General features: G+C 43.8%; 1 protein-coding gene across 5 annotated transcripts in view; it reads left to right on the top strand.

The window, feature by feature from the left end:
- Positions 1 to 20,328, top strand: part of LOC140197769 (SWI/SNF-related matrix-associated actin-dependent regulator of chromatin subfamily E member 1-related-like) — a 56,522-nt gene that overhangs the window by 17,559 nt on the left and 18,635 nt on the right. For 3 of the 5 annotated variants that reach the window (XM_072258207.1, XM_072258204.1, XM_072258202.1), the window contains 4 exons: positions 896 to 1,105; positions 10,884 to 11,004; positions 11,243 to 11,280; positions 11,882 to 11,960. In XM_072258207.1, the coding sequence (XP_072114308.1) occupies positions 896 to 1,105; positions 10,884 to 11,004; positions 11,243 to 11,280; positions 11,882 to 11,960 (448 nt within the window). The remainder of the gene's footprint in view (positions 1 to 895; positions 1,106 to 10,883; positions 11,005 to 11,242; positions 11,281 to 11,881; positions 11,961 to 20,328) is intronic. The other 2 variants (XM_072258205.1, XM_072258206.1) reach the window with 2 other exon arrangements.

Here is a 20,328-nt window from a genome sequence, read left to right as displayed (position 1 = left end):
TGAGAATAGAATTCTAAACAGTCTGGAACAGTGTTCAGAGTTCCGCTGTGTAGGTAGATGGCTATCGTTTAAGTGATTATTTAATGCTGACGTGAACAAGATGAAGAATGCCAGTCTACTTAATTACCATGTTTTGTTGAAATCAGATTGAAAATACATTCTAATTATGTTTTATTTTAACTCACAATGATCAATTGTTTGAACTTACTGCTTTCATAACAAAATATGGAGACTTTCTAAGGCACTGGGTAGACTGAATTTGGAATATGGTGAGCAGTTTTGAACCCTTATCAAAGAAAGCATGTGCTGGCATTGGAAAGGGCCCAGACGAGGTTCATGAGAATGATTCCAGGAATGAAAGAGTTAATGTATGAGGAGCATTTGATGGGTTTGGGTCTGAACTCACTGGAATTTAGAAGAATCGGTGGGGCGGGGGGGGGGCGCAGAATCTGATTGAAACCTATCAAATATTGAAAGGCCTAGATAGAGTGGATGTGAACAGGATGTTTCTTATAGTGGGAGAGTCTAGTACTAGCGGGCACTGCCTCAAAATTGAAAGACATCCCTTTTGAACAGAGATGATGAGGAATTTCTGTAGCCAGAGTGTGGTGACTCTGGAATTCATTGTCACAGTCAGCTAGGAGGCAAATTCATTGGGTATACTTGAAGCGGATATTGTTTGGTTCTTGATTAGTAAGGGTGCCAAATGTTATGGGGAGAAGGAAGGAAATTGAGGTTGAAAAGGATAATAAATCCACCATGATAGAATGGTGGAACAGACTTGATGGACCGAACAGTCTAATTCTGTTCCTGTGTGTTATGTTTGAAAAGAAAACACTGGACATTTAACTCCAGGTTTTATAATGGTAGTTCAATATTTTTATATTCTTATCAGCAGCATGTGACCAAGAAAAGAGGCTGGCCAAAGGGTAAAAAGCGCAAAAAAAATGTCCCCAATGGTCCCAAAGCTCCACTGACAGGATACATGCGATTCTTGAATGAACGCCGTGAACAGTTACGGGCACAGCAACCAGATTTACCTTTTCCAGAAATCACCAAAACATTGGGCAGTGAATGGAGCAAACTCCCACTTGAAGACAAACAGGTTTGGTGATTTACAGTGTATTATCTGCTTTTTTTAAATACTAGTAAACTGCTAAGGCACTGTGTCTTTGATTAATCTGAGCAAATTCTTTTGTTAAGTAACTAAAGAAATTAATGAAGGTGGTGTAGCAGCTAAATAAATGTATGTGCTGATAAAGTAATCCATATTAGTGTTGTTTAAAAGATAGATTTTCTCCAATCTCATCTGTAATTCACCTCCGCATATCTCAATTCCATTTTATCACCTTTGTTCAGTCCCTTCTCACCTACATCTTGACACTTCACATGCTGTCGATCTCCTCAGCGATGTTCAATTCCCTGACCCTAATTCCCGAATTTTCACCATGGATGTCCAGTCCCTGTATACTTCTATCCTGCATCAAGAATGCCTTAGAGCTCTCCACTTTTTTTTCGACAACAAACCTGACCAGTTTTTCTCCACCATCACCCTCCACTGTCTGCGAAACTGGTCCTCACACTCAACAATTTCTCTTTAGGCTCCTCCCACTTTCTCCAAACTTAAGGTGTGTTGATACGTACCCACATGGGGTTTCAGCTATGCCTGCCTTTTCATTAGCTACATGAACAGTCCATGTTCTCAGCCATTCCTGATAACATTCCCCAACTCCTAATGCACTGCATTGACAACTGTTTCGTGAACTCATGCTGTGCTTGTCAATTTCATCTAATTTGTCTCCAACTTCCACCTTGCCCTAAAATTCAGTTGGAACTTTTCTGACACCGTTCTTCTCCTTCTTGATCTCTCTATCTCCATCTCTGGAGACAAACTGTTTCTGATATCTTTTATAAAACCAGTGACTCCCATGGTTATCTTGACTATACCTCTTCCCACCCTGTCTCCTGTAAAAATGCCATTCCCTTTTCTCAGTTCCTTTGTCTCCATCGGATCTGTTACCAGGATGAGTCATTCCTTTTCAGAACTTAAAGATGTATCCTTCAAAGAATTGGGTTTCTCTTCCTCCATCATTGATGCTGCCCTCATCCTCATCTCCTCGCAGGATCTCAGAAGGTGTCCACATTTCCTGGACATCTGCGCTCACCCCATCTTCCCACCATCTTAACAGGGGTAAGGTTCCTCTTGTCCTCACTTATCATTCCATGAGCCTCCACATCGAGCACATAATTCTCTGCAACGTCTGCCATCTTCCATAGGATACTACCATCAAATACATCTTTACCTCCCTCCCACTGTCTGCTTTCTGCAGGGATTGCTCCCTCTGTGATTCTCTTGTCCATTTGTCCCTCTGCACTAATCTCCCTCATGGCACTTATCCCTGCAAGCGGAAGAATTGCTGAACCTGCCCATTCACCTCTTCCCTCACCTCCAAACAGTGCTTTCAGGTGAGGCAACACTGCACCTGCAAAGCTGTTGGAGTTGTCCACTGTATCCACTGCTCCCGGTGGATTGGTGAGATTCAACGTAGATTGGGAGACTACTTCTCCATCTGCAAAATTCAGGATTACCTGGTGGCCAACCATTTCAATTCCAATCCCTTTTCCTATTCTGACATGTCTGTCCTTGGCTACCTCTGCTGACACAATGAGGTCAGTCCAGTTGGAGAACAGCACCTCATCTTCTGTCTGGGTAGCCTCCTATGTATTGACATGAGCATCAATTTCTCAAACTTCCAATGATTTTTTTCTTCCTTACCCCCCTCCTCCTTTCCCCCCTGCCCCTCTCTGCCCCTCCCCCCCCCCAGTTGACTTCCCCACTCTGGCTCCCCTTCTCTTCTCCCACCTATCCCCTCCCCCTGGTGTTCCTCCTCCTTCCCTTTCTCCTATGGTTGACTTTATTTCCTATCTGATTCCTCCTTCTTCAGCCTTTCATCTTTTCTACCTATCACCTCTCAGCTTCTTATTTCATAACCCTCTCCCATCCACCTGGCTTCACCTATGGCCTTCTAGCTTGTACTCCTCCTCCCACCCCCCACCTTCTCTTTCAATATTTTTGTTAGTTTCTGCTTGGAAGAATACAAAGTACAAGAAGCTATATATTATAAGTCAAAAGAGAAAAAAAGTACCAAATACAGGTTTCCCCCGCCATCCGAAGGTAGAGCGTTCTTATGAAACGGTTCGTAAGCCGGAATGTTGTAAAGCGAAGAAGCAATTCCCATTTACTTATATGGGAAAATTTTGTGAATGTTCGCAGACCCAAAAATAACCTACCAAATCATGCCAAATAACACACGAAACCTAAAATAACAGTAACATATAGTGAAAGCAGGAATGATATGATAAATACACAGCTGAAAAAAGTAGAACTACTTTTCCACAATCATTGCCTGAACTGTTCTCTGTAGTGAAAATCTCACGCAAGCACTGTTGGCAAAAACACGGTGTTAGCGCTCTCCAGTAACCTTTAAGCTATGAAGCTGTCAAATCATACCAAATAACACGTAAAAATACACAGCCGATATAAAGTAGAAATAATGTATGTACAGTGTAGTATCACGTACCGGAATCAGGAAAGCGCAGAGCACACTGATGATGGTGTGTTAGACTTGTCGGAGTTTGGGTGGTGCAGTGGCCCCCACCCTCCAGGCCGCCAAGCAATACATTGCTGCGAAGCATGCAGGTGTCCAGTGGTAGCTGGGACGCATCCAGCACATCTTTAAGAAAGAAGTCAAAATAAACATGCTAATTAATTAGGTACCGCCCGGCACGTAATTGTCAGACCAGATCATTGCCGATTGCATCGCCTCTGAACTCATCTTGCAAACGGCTGCTCGGGGCGCGCGCTGATTTTTTCGTAACAGTGAAAACACCTTCTGTTAGCGACAACAGGGTACTAATGTAGGTCTTTCGTAACAGTGAGGTTTCGTAAAGCGAACGTTCAAAAAGCGGGGGGCACCTTACATTATATTAAAAATACAATCACAAAACCCTGTATTCATAAAAAATTAAGTAAAATCGTAATATTGAAATATAATAATTTTATAATACAGAAAAAATATCTAAACCCACTACTGAAGTCAGAGCTGTTAGGACAAGCATGTAAAAAGGGAGAAAACCCTTATCATGTAGTAAAATATATTATTAGCCACCATATGTACTTCAACAACAAATCAAAGTCTTTGAAAATAACTCAAAAATGATCCCCACAATGTATAAAGTCTTGGCTAGATTCAAAAACTGAACAACGGATCTTCTCTAAATTTAAGCCTGACATAACATCACGTAACCATTGAGCATGAGTAGGTGGGGCAGCATCCTTCCATTTAAGCAAAAGAGCCCTTCTAGCTATAAGAGAAATAAAAGCCAAAATATACATATCAGGTGTCTCCAAAATGAAGTCTTTTCTTCCAACAATATCAAATAGTGCGGTCAAAGGGTTAGGCTTAAAATTTACCTTGAAAAGTACCGAGAAAGTTTGAAATACTTCCTACCAATATCTTTCAAGACTCGGACGTGTCCAAAACTTGTGAATTAACAAAGCTTCTCCATTATTACATCTATCACAGAAAGGAGATATATCCGAGTAAAAACGAGGTAGTTTATCTTTAGACATGTGAGCCCTATGTAAGAGAGAATGACCGGCACTTAACGATGAAGCGTTCACCAATATAAAAATTTCATTCCAAGTTTCCTCAGAGATTGAAGTCTGTAAATCTTGTTCCCAAAGATTTTTAATTTTGTCCATAGGAGCATTTCTCATTCCTAATAGCATACCATAAATATTGGAAATTGAACCATTATAAAAAAGTTTCAAATTAAAATTTACATCTAATAAGTCCTTATCGGAACTTATAGGAAATTTATATAATTGAGAGTGCAACAAGTCTCTAATTTGTAAATAACGAAAAATGTGAGTTTTGGGTAAACGATATTTAACTGACAATTGCTCAAAAGATAGAAGACTTCCTTCAACAAATAAATACTGGAAGCATTTAATACCCAATCTATCCCATTCTTTAAAAACTGAATCGGTCATCGAAGGTTTAAAATAATAATTAGAACAAATGGGACTATACAAAGAAAATCTCAATTAACCAAAGAATTTCCTAAATTGTACCCAGATCCTCAAAGTATGTCTAACGACCAAATTTTCAGTCAGTTTGCTAAAAGATAAAGGACGTGAGGATCTGAGAAGATAAGTAATACAAAATTTATTAACAGAGTTAGCTTCTAAAGAAAGCCATATCGGACAGTCTTCACAGTTAACATAATATGTCCAAAACATAAGATTTCGTATATTGACTGCCCAATAATAAAACCTAAAATTTGGTAAAGCTAAACCTCCATTCTTCTTAGATTTTTGAAGATGAACTCTAGCGGTGTGCTACACACAGCGCTAGAATAACGACACGTAGTCGGTGAGTTGTAGTTGTGAAAAAAGAGGTTTATTCAAACTTCGCGGCCCCCTTTAAAGCCTTCCCATTCCCGCCCTCCCCAGGCAGGACTGCTGTGGGGAATGCATATTCACAGACCCTGCCTACGCGCAGGTATTTCCTGCTGCTGGTGAAGATGGCCTGGTGCCCTTTTTGGGGCCGGCCTCTCTGCCGGCGCGCGTCATTTTGTGAGCCGGTTCGAGTGCGCTGGAGAGTGGGTCGCCACAGAACTTTAACACGAGGAATTCTGCAGATGCTGGAAATTCAAGCAACACACATCAACGTTGCTGGTGAAGGGTCCTGACGAAGGGTCTCGGCCCGAAACGTTGACTGTACCTCTTCCTAGAGATGCTGCCTGGCCTGCTGCGTTCACCAGCAACTTTGATGTGTGTCGTTACAGAACCTTATTTAGTCGAGAATGTCTGTTTTTCCAGATATATATTCCTCAGTTCGTAATGTAATTAAAAAATGGCAGTGAACAAGAATGGTGGAGGTCAAGTTGAGGTCTGGAGGACCAAGAAAACTTTCCGAGAGAACTGCTCTTAGGATTGCTAGAAAGGCAAATCAAAATCCCCGTTTGACTGCAAAAGACCTTCAGGAAAATTTAGCAGACTCTGGAGTGGTGGTGCACTGTTCCACTGTGCAGTGACATCTGCACAAATATGACCTTCATGGAAGAGTCATCGGAAGAAAACCTTTCCTGCATCCTCACCACAAAATTCAGCATCAGAAGTTTGCAAAGGAACATCTAAACAAGTCTGATGCATTTTGGAATCAAGTCCTGTGGACTGATAAAATTAAAATAGAACTTTTTGCCTGCAATGAGCAAAGGTATGTTTGGAGAAAAAAGGGTGCAGAATTTCATGAAAAGAACAACTCTCTAACTGTTAAGCACAGGGGTGGATCGATCATGCTTTGGGCTTGTGTTGCAGCCAGTGGCACGGGGAACATTTCACTAGTAGAGGGAGGATTTAATTCAATTAAATACCAGCAAATTCTGGAAGCAAACATCACACCATCTGTAAAAAAAAAGTTGAAGATGAAAATAGGATGGCTTTGACAACAGGATGATGATCCTAAACACACCTCAAAAATCCACAATGGACTACCTCAAGAGGCGCAAGCTGAAGGTTTTGCCATGGCCCTCACAGTCCCCCAACCTAAACATCATCGAAAATCTGTGGATAGACCTCAAAAGAGCAGTGCTTGCAAGACGGCCCAAGAATTTCACAGAACTTGAAGCCTTTTGCAAGGAAGAATGGGCGAAAATCCCCCAAACAAGAATTGAAAGACTCTTAGCTGGCTACAGAAAGCATTTACAAGCTGTGATCTTGCCAAAGGGGATGTTACTAAGTACTGACCATGCAGGGTGCCCAAACTTTTGCTTGGGCTCTTTTCCTTTTTTGTTATTTTGAGACTGTAAAAGATGGAAATAAAAAAGTAATCTTGCTTAAAATATTAAAGAAATGTGTCATCTTTAACTTTATGCCTTTTGGAAATCAGGTAATCTTTTACTTGCTCAGCTATTCACAGTAACAGAAATTTTGACCAGGATGCCCAAACTTTTGCATGGATTCTGGCACTGCTTCATTTGAAACCTAATTCTCTTTAAACTTGCCTTTCAGAACCCTAGTTCCCTGTTCGCTTTAAATGGCTTTTTCAGGCTTCTCGGTGTTGCCAAATGTTATGGGTTATTTCTGAGACATTCAGGAACATTTCAGGGTGTTTAGAAGATTCAAGTGTAGCAGTTCCATCAAAATTTGACTACTCAGTCTTTTCTGATGCCCTTTTAAATTTGAATAATGCAACAATGCACAAGACTTTACTGAAGGAACTTTGCAATATTTTTCTAAGTATACAGAGGTAGGAATACTAAAGGTAATTACAATATTTTTGTACTGAGTTTTGCAGTAAGCTGACAGTGCTGGTTGTCTATTCCAAAGCCCAAGCCGTTATTTTCATAGTCATAGTCATAGTCATACTTTATTGATCCCGGAGGAAATTGGTTTTTGTTACAGTTGCACCATAAATAATAAATAGTAATAGTAATATTACTATTAGTAAATAGTAATAGTCATAGAAATAATAAATAGTAATAAAATAGTAATAGAAAATAGTAATAAATAGTTAAATCGTAATATGTAAATTATGCCAGTAAATTATGAAATAAGTCCAGGACCAGCCTATCGGCTCAGGGTGTCTGACCCTCCAAGGGAGGAGTTGTAAAGTTTGATGGCCACAGGCAGGAATAACTTCCTATGACGCTCTGTGCTGCATCTTGGAGGAATGAGTTTCTGGCCGAATGTACTCCTGTGCCCACCCAGTACATTATGTAGTGGATGGGAGACATTGTCCGAGATGGCATGCAACTTAGACAGCATCCTCTTTTCAGACACCACCGTCAGAGAATCCAGTTCCATCCCCACAACATCACTGGCCTTACGAATGAGTTTGTTGATTCTGTTGGTGTCTGCTACCCTCAGCCTGCTGCCCCAGCACACAACAGCAAACATGATAGCACTGGCCACCACAGACTCGTAGAACATCCTCAGCATCGTTCAGCAGATGTTAAAGGACCTCAGTCTCCTCAGGAAATAGAGACGGCTCTGACCCTTATTGTAGACAGCCTCAGTGTTCTTTGACCAGTCCAGTTTATTGTCGATTCGTATCCCCAGGTATCTGTAATCCTTCACCATGTCCACACTGACCCCCTGGATGGAAACAGGGGTCACCGGTACCTTAGCTCTCCTCAGGTCTACCACCAGCTCCTTAGTCTTTTTCACATTAAGCTGCAGATAATTCTGCTCACACCATGTGACAAAGTTTCCTACCGTAGCCCTGTACTCAGCCTCATCTCCCTTGCTGATGCATCCAACTACGGCAGAGTCATCCGAAAACTTCTGAAGATGGCAAGACTCTGTGCAGTAATTGAAGTCTGAGGTGTAAATGGTGACGAGAAAGGGAGACAGGACAGTCCCCTGTGGAGCCCCAGTGCTGCTGATCACACTGTCGGACACACAGTGTTGCAGGCACACGTACTGTGGTCTGCCAGTCTGGTAATCAAGAATCCATGATACCAGGGAAGCATCCACCTGCATCGCTGTCAGCTTCTCCCCCAGCACAGCAGAGCGGATGATGTTGAACACACTGGAGAAGTCAAAAACATGACCCTCACAGTGCTCACTGGCTTGTCCAGGTGGGCGTAGACATGGTTCGGCAGGTAGACGATGGCATCCTCAACTCCTAGTCGGGGCTGGTAGGCGAACTGGAGGGAATCTAAGTGTGGCCTGACCATAGGCCGGAGCAGCTCCAGAGCAAGTCTCTCCAGGGTCTTCATGATGTGGGAGGTCAATGCCACTGGTCTGTAGTCATTGAGGCCGCTGGGGCGCGGCGTCTTCGGCACAGGGACGAGGCAAGACATCTTCCACAGTACAGGAACCCTCCGGAGCCTCAGGCTCATGTTGAAGACATGGCGAAGTACTCCACATAGCTGAGGGGCACAGGCTTTGAGCACCCTGGTACTGACACCATCCGGTCCTGCAGCCTTGCTTGGGTTGAGACGTTTCAGCTGTCTTCTCACCTGTTCAGCCGTGAAGCCCACCATGGTGGTTTCGTGTGGGGAAGTGGTATAGTCATGAGAGCAGGGTGGGGGACTGTGAGGAGGGGTAGGAGGGGAGAGTGGAATATGTGTTGGTTGGGAGCCGACAACAGATGGCTCGTGGGGGATGGGCAGGGGTCACAGTGTCAAATCTGTTAAAGAACAGGTTAAGTTCATTGGCTCTGTCCACACTGCCTTCAGCTCCTCTGTTGCTAGTTTGCCGAAACCCAGTGATGGTCCTCATCCCCCTCCAGACAGCTCTCATGTTGTTCTGCTGGAGTTTCCACTCAAGCTTCCTCCTATACCTGTCTTTAGCCTCCCTGATCCTGGCTTTCAGGTCCCTCTGTATTGCCCTCAGCTCCTCCCTATTTCCATCTCTAAACGCCCTCTTTTTAGTGTTCAGTATGTCCTTTGTCACCCATGGCTTGTTATTTGAATAACAAAGGACAGTTCTTATTTGAACATTGCAGTCCACACAGAAGTTAATGTAATCAGTGATGCACTCTGTGAGCCCATCAATATCCTCTCCATGTGGCTCACAGAGTGCCTGCCAGTCTGTCACCTCAAAACAACCCTGGAGCGCCTCATAAGCCTCTTCCAACCATTTCCTCACTGTCTTTGAGGTTGCAGGTTTACTCTTCACCAGAGGCACGTAGCAGGGTTTTAAATGCACCAGGTTGTGATCTGACCTTCCCATTGGGGGGAGGGGAGAGGAGCTGTATGCATCCTTAACGTTAGCGTACATCAAATCCAGAGTCCTCTCACCTCTGGTTGTACAGCTCACATACTGCGTGAAGTTAGGCAGTGTTCTAGCCATGGTAACCTGGTTGAAGTCACCTGAGATGATAATGAGGGCACTCGGGTGCTGGGTTTGTAATCTGGCTATGACGGTGTAAATGATACACGCCGACGTCGGGTTGGCAGAGGGAGGGATGTACACAACAACCACAATTGCATGCGAGATTTCCCTTGGCAAATAATATGGTTGGAGTCCAACAGCAAAAAGTTCAATATCCGGGCTATAGACACATTCCTTGATCGTAATATGCCCAGGATTGCACCATCTGTTACTTAGCAGAACCGCCAGCCCCCCTCCTTTGCGCTTACCGCTCTCAGTGCAATTCCGGTCAGCTTGAACGGTCTGGAAGCCCTCTATGGAAACGCTTTGATCGGGTATGTCGTCGTGCAGCCACGTCTCAGTCATGACACTGCTCTCCTGAAATGTTCTCTGACTACTGACAAGCGCAGTCAGTTCATCGATTTTATTCCCCAGCGACCTCACGTTTCCCATGATGAGAGAGGGGAGACATGGCTTATAACTTCTCTTCTCCATAAGCCTAACCCGGTCCTCTTCCCTGGCCTTTTTGATCCCCCTCTGCATCCTCTGTGTGTTTTCCTCCAGATTTCAGCCGGGATGTCCGCTGCTCTGTTTGCTAAACCAGCGGGCATGAGCACAATCAATTGGTCCCTTGAATATACAATGCGGCCATCCTGCTGCCACGCTAACGAGACGTGTCCGAAAGTAACTAATTCCAGCGCTAAAAAAACAAATAAAACTCTCTCCACCAGCATATTAGAGAGGGTGCAGCTTCAACGTGTTACCGTGAGAAAAAAAATACAACAAATAACTAAGTTTAAAAAGTTTAAAAGTAAGAAATTACAGAGCAACTGTAACCAGCTGCATGCACGACCGGCACATGCGCACATTTTAAGCTATGATTTATTATTCTTAGTCTTTGTAGTCATATATCCAATATGACAAACCAATGAATTACTTTTCATTCTCCCCCCTCCACATTAATTCTTAAAAATATGTATTATTCATTTTTAAGTTCTACCTTGATGAAGCTGAACGGGCAAAGCAACAGTATATAAAAGAACTGCAGGAGTACCAGCGAACTGAAGCTTATAAAATGAGCAAAATTGCCATCCAGGAAAAGAAGCTAAGAAAAGGTAGCCCTGCTTTTTCTTATCATTAATATAGTGTACTAACAGAAAAATATTTAGTTTAAAAACTGGATTCTTAGCAGCAGATAAAAATAGATGTTTACCGATTTTGTATCTTTTCATTGCACGTCAGATTGCAAAGAAAATAAATCTAAGGTACAGTAAGACAGGTGGAAATTTTATGGATCAATGCTTTTCCAAAACTTTGTTTTTATCAATTAATCATCATTTATCCTTATTTTAGAAACCGCTCATTCATTGTCAAATGGCATGCATGGTGAGGTAAGAGCTTCTGGAATGCATCTCGGTATCATACTAAAAGTCACAGTTGGATTGTTTTCAAAAAGGCAGTTCAGCTTTAGGTACAAGTCTTTTTATTATAGTTGTCTACTGTGTTTGCAATAAAGTTTGCCTTGAGATTTGCTAAATTATGTTACAGCCAAATTGCAATTTCAGCAGTTGTTTCCTTGAAATGTACAGTAATTGACAGTGCAGTGTAGGGAAGTGACACCAGGTGGCTCTGTAACACAAGTTCATTTCAGGTAGAGGGGAATGGTCCAAACAGCTGCAAGTCTAGGTGTCTCAGCTAATATACAAAAGTGTAATGTTTCATTTAGATTGTTCTGTGAGTCTAAAGGCTCGCTAATTAGCCATGCAGCTAACTACGAAGTAGCTATAGTAGTACATTGCTAATGCATGTTCAGTTGAAAATTGCTTTTAGCTGGTGTCGTTGCACCAGAAGTATGCAGAAAAATAATGCATAAAAATTCTGTAAGTGGTATAGGCTTCTTTTAGTCAGTCTGGCTTAGCAGTATGAATCAGCAAAATCCAATACATTTTTTAATGACTCACATCTTTAATTCAGCTCACTTTATTTTCTCAGAAGAACAACGAGCAGCAAGGGAAAATGTCTATGTTTAATATTCCAATTTTTACTGAAGAATTTCTTGATCATAACAAAGGTAGGGAATCAACAATTTTTAATTATGTGTATTTATGATTAAATACTTGGTTCAAAACACCAACTTTGAATTTATATAGATTTTCTGATGTTGAAAACTGTAATGAGGATTTAAGTTAATGGGTATTGAGCCAAGGAACCAGGGCAAAAAGTGACATTTTAAGAGTGGTGTTTAAAGAAGAAGTGGAAGCTGGAGAGTTGGTGGGATCTGATTGGCTGAAGTGGCTGTGAACACTGGAGTGAAAGTGGGAGGAATGCAACAGGCTAAGTTCTGTGGAAGAGAAATGAAAAACAGATATTTAATATGGAGGAGATTGGAGATCTGTGATGTGGTGAAGTAATGGAAGGATTTCAATACAGTGATTCAAATCTTTAAGAGACCGGGTGAATTATGATCAACTGTAAGTCAGTGAAGTCATTGCATGTGATTTTGTGGTACAAATCATCGTTTATCTTGTGAAATAGTGTCCTTGTGAAACACATGAAACTAAATGACAAAGGACATGTCTGCAAGGTGCCTTTTATTATTGGGAAATTCAAAACAGCATGATGTACTTAAGGGCCTTGATATATCAAAAGGTTATTGTTCCATTAAAAGACACTTCATAATGACTTTGAGGGTACTATCAGTTGTTGTAATTTCAGAGGTTTAAATCAATAATAAGCCAATTTACCAAACACAATTTAAATATATTTATTAAGTTGTGCATCCATGAAAACTAATTGAGATCTTGTTATTACAAAACAGATGGGTCAAATGGTTCAGGAAAGTTGTCAGTAATTAAGCATTGCCATTGTACTGGAAATAGTTTATGAAGATCATTTGCATGAAATATGAAATGTAAAAAATTAATGTGCATAAGAGAATGTTAAAACCACTGATGTGCATCTATCAAAATCTCCGTGGTTATGACAAAATGAACAAAGGCTACTTAATATGCTGATCGAAGAGACAAACTTTGATATTGTATAAATAACAAAGGCATAAACAGAAAGAAACCTTGTAGCTATAATAACAATGTTAGGAAATACTGATTGCAACCATTATTCCCATTACCTGTCGTCTGATTTTAAAATTGAGGCAGCTTTGTAGCAGGGTTGCACGATAATTGGAGATGAATGCAGGTGAACTATACCCTCGGGATGGAAAGTTAATGGATGGAATAGTCTAGTACTGATGAGTGATATGGCTGTTCGTAGTGATGGCAGTGAGAAGTAGTAAATCAGGAAAGCATGTTGAGTGGGTGAAATGATGTTGGAGTTAATAAAAAAATGTATTCATGCTTATTAAAGAAAAATTAAAAGAAGGGAAGAGGCAGAGTTGCAAGATGTCTGAGTGAATCAAAGATTTGTCAGTTGCAAGAAGATAAAAGGTTGAGCAGAGCTAGGGCTTCTCGTAGGTGTGAAGAAGGGTGAGACTCGGTGAAGTGACTTGATGGAGTTGTATAAGATGATAAAAGGCATTGGTAGAATGGATAGCCAGATATTTTTTCCCAGTATGCTAAGGCAAGGGTCATAATTTTAAGGTGATTGGAGTATGGGGGGATGTCAGTGGTCAGTTTTTTTCTACAACAGTGTTGGGTGCATGGAATGCACTGCAGGGGTGGTTCTAGAGGTAGATACATTAGGACATCACATGGATGATAGAAAAATGGAGGACTATGTAGGAGGGAAGAGTTAGAATGATCATAGACTAGGTTAAAAGGTCAGCACAGCATTGTGGGCTGAAGAGCCTATACTCTGCTCTTATGTTCAAAGGAAACATTCCAAGCTAATAGCCTGGTGTAGAATCCCAGAGCTCAATGCATTTTGATAAAACAAGGCCATCTGCCATCACTCTTCAGACACGGAGAGGTTCATACTGTATCAGCAGTAAAGCACAGAGGGGCAAGCCTACTGTCCGTCACTAAGTTCAAGTTCAGACTGTGGCAGAGCAGAGAGATGGAAGTCTGTGCAGAACTTGATAATGAAAATGTGAAAGACTAGCGTAAGAGTGGAAATGGCAGCATGTGGAAAATAAGCCGCCTGAAACACATTACAAATAATTTTGTGTTCTCTTTCTTATGTTACGTACACACAATGGGTTAAATGAACCAGCAGCAATAGAACACACTTTGAGTCTGGTTTTGCTATTAAAACCACTATTTATTAGTAACTACTTAATGTAGTAACTTATCCCAGGTAAATCCAAAGTTAGCAGTGTTATGTGTGTGTGTGTGTGTGTGTGTATATATGTGTGTTTGTGTGTGTGTGTGTATATATACACACACACACACACACACATATATATATATTTCCTAAACTCATTCTTGCTCGGGTGGCAAGATTTTAAGTCTTACGATGGTAATGTAAGGAAGTTCAGTTCAGTGCACGGAGTTGGTAGGGGAGAGGGAGGTGTTTGTAAGCTGAGGTGAAATCCACAATAGGAGAAGAACGAATTAACAGGTGCTGTTAGTCTTCCATCGTCAGACTCCGAATCCACTCTCGAGTTAGCCAAACATAGCTTATCACAAAGGGGACTGCCTTCGAGGGAAAGCTATCATTAGGCAAGGGTAGACACACCAGTAGCCTCCACAGGGTCAACTCTTCCACACACTGTGACAGCCACTGATCGATTCTCCTGATCGATCCTCAACCCACCCTTGTGGGCACTCAGAAGTTCCACCCAGTGACTCTACTGTCACTGGCTTCCTTTCGTTGACCGGTCGCCTTAATCGGTGTTCCACTCTGTGTCTGTGAGAGTCATCTGACCTTGCTTAAATAAACATGCTGCGAAGCGACTAAACATCAAACTGTCCATCACATAACTCCAACTCTCTCTCACCATAGCAACCCAGAAGCAGGCAGCAGTACTGTAGTCAGTTTCTTTCTTTCTTTCTTTCTTTCTTTCTCTCTTTCTCTCTTTCTCTCTTTCTCTCTTTCTCTCTTTCTCTCTTTCTCTCTTTCTCTCTTCTCTCTCTTCTCTCTTCTCTCTCTCTCTCTCTCTCTCTCTCTCTCTTTCTCTCTCTCTCTCTCTTTCTCTCTCTCTCTCTCTCTTTCTCTCTTTCTCTCTCTCCCTCTCTCTCTCTCTCTTTCCCTCTTTCCCTCTTTCCCTCTTTCCCTCTTTCCCTCTTTCCCTCTCTCTCTCTCTCTCTTCCTCTCTTTCCCCCTTCCCCCCCTCTCCTTCTCTCTTTCTCTCTTTCTTTCTTTCTTTCTTTCTCCCTTTCCCCCTCTCCCCCTTTTAAAGGCACAGTCCATGTGCGTCACAGTTATATTAAAAAATCTGCTCGTTTTAAGCTGTTGGCCTAGAATTTCCTTCTCTAGATATATCCATGAAACATCCATTCATTTATTTTATGTAGAATTAATAACCTGGTTCTTAAACTTGGGCAAGGACCTGCACCCGCTGCAGTTTGCTATCTATACAATTGGTCTACAAACGTTAGTACATCAGATGCAATCTTACTGGCTCTCCACTTGGTCTCGGATCACATGGAAAATACCTATGTCAGGCTGCTGTTTATTGATTACAGCTCTGTGTTCAACACAATCTAGCCCTCAGTTCTAATCAACAATCTCCAAAACCTGGGCCTCGGTACCTCCTCTGCAACTGGATTCTTGATTTTCTCACTGGAAGGTTGGAAATAACATCTCCTCGCTGACATCATAGCTCAAATTGCATCTAGATTGTATTTGTTGCTGGAATTTCAGATGGTACCGAGGAGGTGTACAGGAGTGAGATAAATCAGTTGGTTGAGTGGCACCCAGCAAGGAATTGATTGTTCACTTCAGGGAGAGGAAGTAGAGAGAAGACACTCCAGTTCTCATTGAGGGATCAGCACTGGAAAGGGTGAGCAGTTTCAAGTGCCTGAGTGTCAAAACCTTTAAAGATCTATCCTTGGCCCAACTTGTTGATACAGTTACAAAGAAGGTACGACAACGGCTATATTTCATTAGAAGTTTAAGGAGAATTGATTGTCACAAACAACACTTACAGATTCCATCTGGTTGCATCACTGTGTGGTATGGAGGGGCCTCTGCACAGGATAGGACAAAACTGCATGGAGTTGTAAACTCTGCCAGCTCCATCATGGGCACTAGCTTCCCCAGCATGCAGCACATCTTCAAAAGGCAACGTCTCAAAAAAGTGGCATCCATCATTAAGGACCCTCATCATCCAGGACGTGCCTCCTTCTCATTGCTACCATTAAGGAAGAGGTACAGGAGCCTGAAGACATGCACTCAATGTTTCAGGAACAGCTTCTTCTCTGCCACCGTCAGATTTATGAATGGACAATAAACCCATGAACACTACCTCAGTATATTTCTTCTGTATTTTGCATTAGTTGTAGTGCATATGCATGTGTTGAGGAAATGGCACTGGGAGGGCGCAGGTTGGTGGGGTCGGCCAGATGTAGGATGTGCCACTGACTGGCTGGTGGGAGGGTGTGGAGACCTCAGAGCGGGGCAGGCCCGGACCGGAAAGCCAGTTCATCGGTTGGTGGTCAGTACCCGATGGGGAAGGGGGTCAGTATCGGGGATAGTGACCGGGGTGGGGGAATGAAATGGAAGGAGTGGTTCGGTGCTGGGTGATCAGTTTTGGGGGAAGAGGAGGTACCTTAGCTGGAGGAGTTACCTAAGTGAGAGGAGTACTTGGGGTTGGTAGTAGGCAGTGCGACCAGTAATGGGAGGAGAGCTCAGCCTGAGATCGGGAGAAAGATCAGTACTGTAATGTGGGGGAGGGAAGAGTACTGGGTTGTGGGGACGATATTGGTCAGAGGGTTGGTCCTGAAGGGAAATGATTTCTGCTGAGCAAAGAGTCCCTCATTACCAGGTAATGAGGGGAGAATCACTGCAGAAGGGTCGGTAAAGGTGGAGAGGGGACTTCTTTCGGCGGGGACCAGTTGTGGGAGGCAGCTCAGCGTGCACCTGCGAGATGGATTCGTTGGTCTGGCCTGGGCATGGGTGCGGGTCAGTCGGGTCGGCCTGGCAGCCCTGGCAGAGGATTTGGCACTGACTGGCTGGCGAGAAGGTGTGGAGCCCTTGTGATGGGGCTGGCCCAGACCCGGGGCTCGGCTGGGGAGCGATACCAGTACACAGCGGCTCTGCCTTGGACAGCATTGTTGTTCCAGAAGTTGTTGATTTCTGATCTTGATCAAACTAGTATTATTTCCAGAGGTTATGGAGAAACAGCTGAGGGAATTATCGCCGGCAGCACCATCAAAGCTATGGGTAAATAGTTGCACTGCTTTGTGTGTGTCTTGGGAAAGGCAAAGGCTAAGGGAGTAAATCCGTACAGAAAATCTGGAGTGGAGTCCTAAGGCAGATAGATAGCTTACTATGTCACCTTCTGACAACTTTTGCAGCTGTGCTGGCACCAACTGTATTGGTTCTTCCTTTCCGTTGGACTCTGCCGGCAACTCCGAGAGGGGGGTCTTGACATCAGGGCCTCCATATCCCCTCACACAGAGCCTCGGCACTATGGAGAGGACACTCCATCGATGTCACAACACGGGAAGTGGCAGTTACCAGTTATAAGCTCATCTGATTGGCTTAGGAAACGAGTGCCAGGGGCGACTTCTGATGGTGAAAGAGATCATCATATCTCACTGGACAGCTACCGTCCACCTCAAATTGGGCAGTCAGTCAGTAGGTGTCATCCCGCCACTGCTTGCCTTCCTCTCTGGGTTCGTGGAGCTCAGAGTTCACCTCAACAAGTAAGCTGTGAGTCCTCACTAGGTGAGAAGTATTAAAACTAGGAAGGTGCCAGCTCTTCACCTCACAAGCTGGAACATCTGGACAACGTATCCCCGACTGACTGATGACCTCCCACAGATCGGCAATGCCCGGAAAACAGCAGTCATTAACAGGGAGCTCACTTGGCTGAACATTGAGATTGCCTGCCTCCAGGAGACCCATTTGGCAGGTAACGGTTTTGTCAGAGAGTCCAGTTGCACCTTCTTTTGGCAGGATCTCCCTCATTAAGACCCAAGGCAGTGTGGGGTTAGGTTTGCAATGAAGAACTCTTATGTACGCCACCATGGAACTACCAACAGGTGGAACAGAAAGGATCCTTGCTCTCTGCTTATTGTCGCTTTCTGGCCTCGTAAATCTCCCGAACACCTATGCCCCAACACCTTGTTCTTCACCAGAGGCCAAAGACCAGTTCTGTGAAGCTCTGGACGAGGCAATATCCAGAATCCCAAGCACTGAAGGATTGTACCTGCTGGGAGACTTCAATGCTAGAGTTGCAGCTGACCACGAAGCATGGGCTTCTTGCCTTGGCCATCATGACGTCGGCAAGATGAACAAGAACGGGCAGAGACTGCTAGAACGGTGCTGCCATTATGGACCGTGCATCACCAACATGTATTGTCAGTGTAAGGAACAGCACAAGGTCTCCTGGAGACATTCACAGTCCCACCACTGGCATCAGTTCGACCTTATCATCACCAGGCGCAGGGACCTGAACAGTGTACTTGGCACTCGCAGTTACTCGCACTGTGCAGACTGTGACACAGACCACTCCTTTGTTGTCAGTAGAGTGGGGCTGACGCCAAAGAGACCCAGTCATTCCAAGACTAAGGGCTGATCTTGCATTAAAGCCTGCTGTACAGCGAACACCATCAGAGCACAGCAGTTTGCAATGCCTTTGAAGCTCCAATGAAGAACAGTTTTGGTGACAGTATCTCTATTGACTCCAAGTGGTCGCGACTCTGTGATGCCATCTACAGCTCAGCTATAACAGCATTCGGAAAAAGGGAGCACAAGAACACAGACTGGTGCAAAGCGCACTGGGAAGAAATGGAGCAAGTGACTGAGGTCAAAAGAAAAACCCTGCTGGCCTACAAGCAAAACCCCTGCACCAGCACACACGACGCCCTCAGAGCTGCTAGAAACAAGGCACAGCAAGCTGCCCAACATTGTGCAAACAACTACCGGCTGAATTTGTACAGCAAAATCCAATCAGCTGCCGACAGCGGGAATACAAGAGAAATGTTTGACAGCATCAAGTCAGCAACAGGCCCTTTGCCCATCAAGACAGCCCATTTGAAGTTGAAAAATGGGGTAGTCATCACAGTCCAGAGTAAGCAGCCTGAATGTTGGATAGTGCTGTATGCAACCTGGTACATGGTGACTGATGCTGCCCTGGAGGCACTGCCTGACTTGCCAGTCGTGGAAGAGCTTGATGAGTAGCCATCTATGGAGGAGCTCAGCAAATTCATCGACTGTCTCGCCAGTGGGAAAGCCTCGGAAAGATTAAATTACTCCCTGAAGTCTTGAAGAGTGGGAAGCCTGCCTTGCCATGAACTTCTGTGTCTTTGCTGGGAGAAAGGCCCAAGACATGTGAGATGCCAACACTGTCACACTGTACAAAATCAAGGGTGACCATAGTGATTGTAACAACTACCAGGGCATTTCTCTCCTTAGTATTTTGGGGAAAGTGTTCACCTACGTCATCTTGGCACAACTTCAGAGCCTTGCATCCAGAGTCTACCTAGAGTCTCAGAGCAGGCAGGTCTACAGTGGACATGATCTTCTCACTACACGGCCTTCATTGATCTGACAAAGGCGTTCAACCTCATTAGCAGAAACGGGGTAGTCATTCAAGCTCCTGCTAAAGATTGGCTGCTCCCCCAACATGACTGCACAGCATCATATCATCCTTCTATAAGGACGCGCACAGCACTGTCTGCTTCAATGGAGCAACTTCTAATGCCCTTCCAGTGAGCAGCAGAGTGAACAAGATTGTGTCCTGGCACTGACCCTCTCTGGATCTTCTTCTCCATGCTCCTTCACTATTCTTTCGCAGACTGCACTAAAGGCATCTACCTTTGCACAAGAGCTGATGGCAAGCTGTTCAACATCGCTCGCTTGTGCTTCAAGACCAAAGTTAGGACAGCCCTCATCCACAAGGTGCTGTTTGCAGATGATACATCATTGACATCGCACACTGAAGGTGGGCTCCAACAACTGATTAACGGCGTTGCCCATACCTGCAAGGAGTTCAGATTGACCGTCAGTCTGAAGAGGACAAATGTCATGGCCCAGGGTGCAGAATCTCCCCCAAACATCACCATTGATGGTTGCTGTCTTGACAGAGTCGACTCCTTCACCTATCTTGGGTCGACCGTCACCAGCTCCCTGTCTCTCGAAGCAGAGGTGAAAAGCAGGATAGCCAAAACTGTGGTTGTCATGGACGGACTGAACAAGAGAGTGTGGAACAACAGACAGCTGACAAAGAAGACCAAGTTGAGTGTGTACCAGGCATGTATGTTCATCACATTCCTCTACGCCAGTGAGACTTGACACCGTACGTCAGCCAAGAAAAGAGGCTAAACTCGTTCCATCTACACTGCCTCAGGCACATTTTGCAAGTCTCCTGACAG

The sequence above is a fragment of the Mobula birostris genome, chromosome 5, assembly GCF_030028105.1.
Source record: "Mobula birostris isolate sMobBir1 chromosome 5, sMobBir1.hap1, whole genome shotgun sequence".
NCBI classification, from domain to species: domain Eukaryota; kingdom Metazoa; phylum Chordata; class Chondrichthyes; order Myliobatiformes; family Myliobatidae; genus Mobula; species Mobula birostris.
Note: the sequence above shows the minus strand (reverse complement) of the source record. Positions and strands in the feature narration are given on the sequence as shown.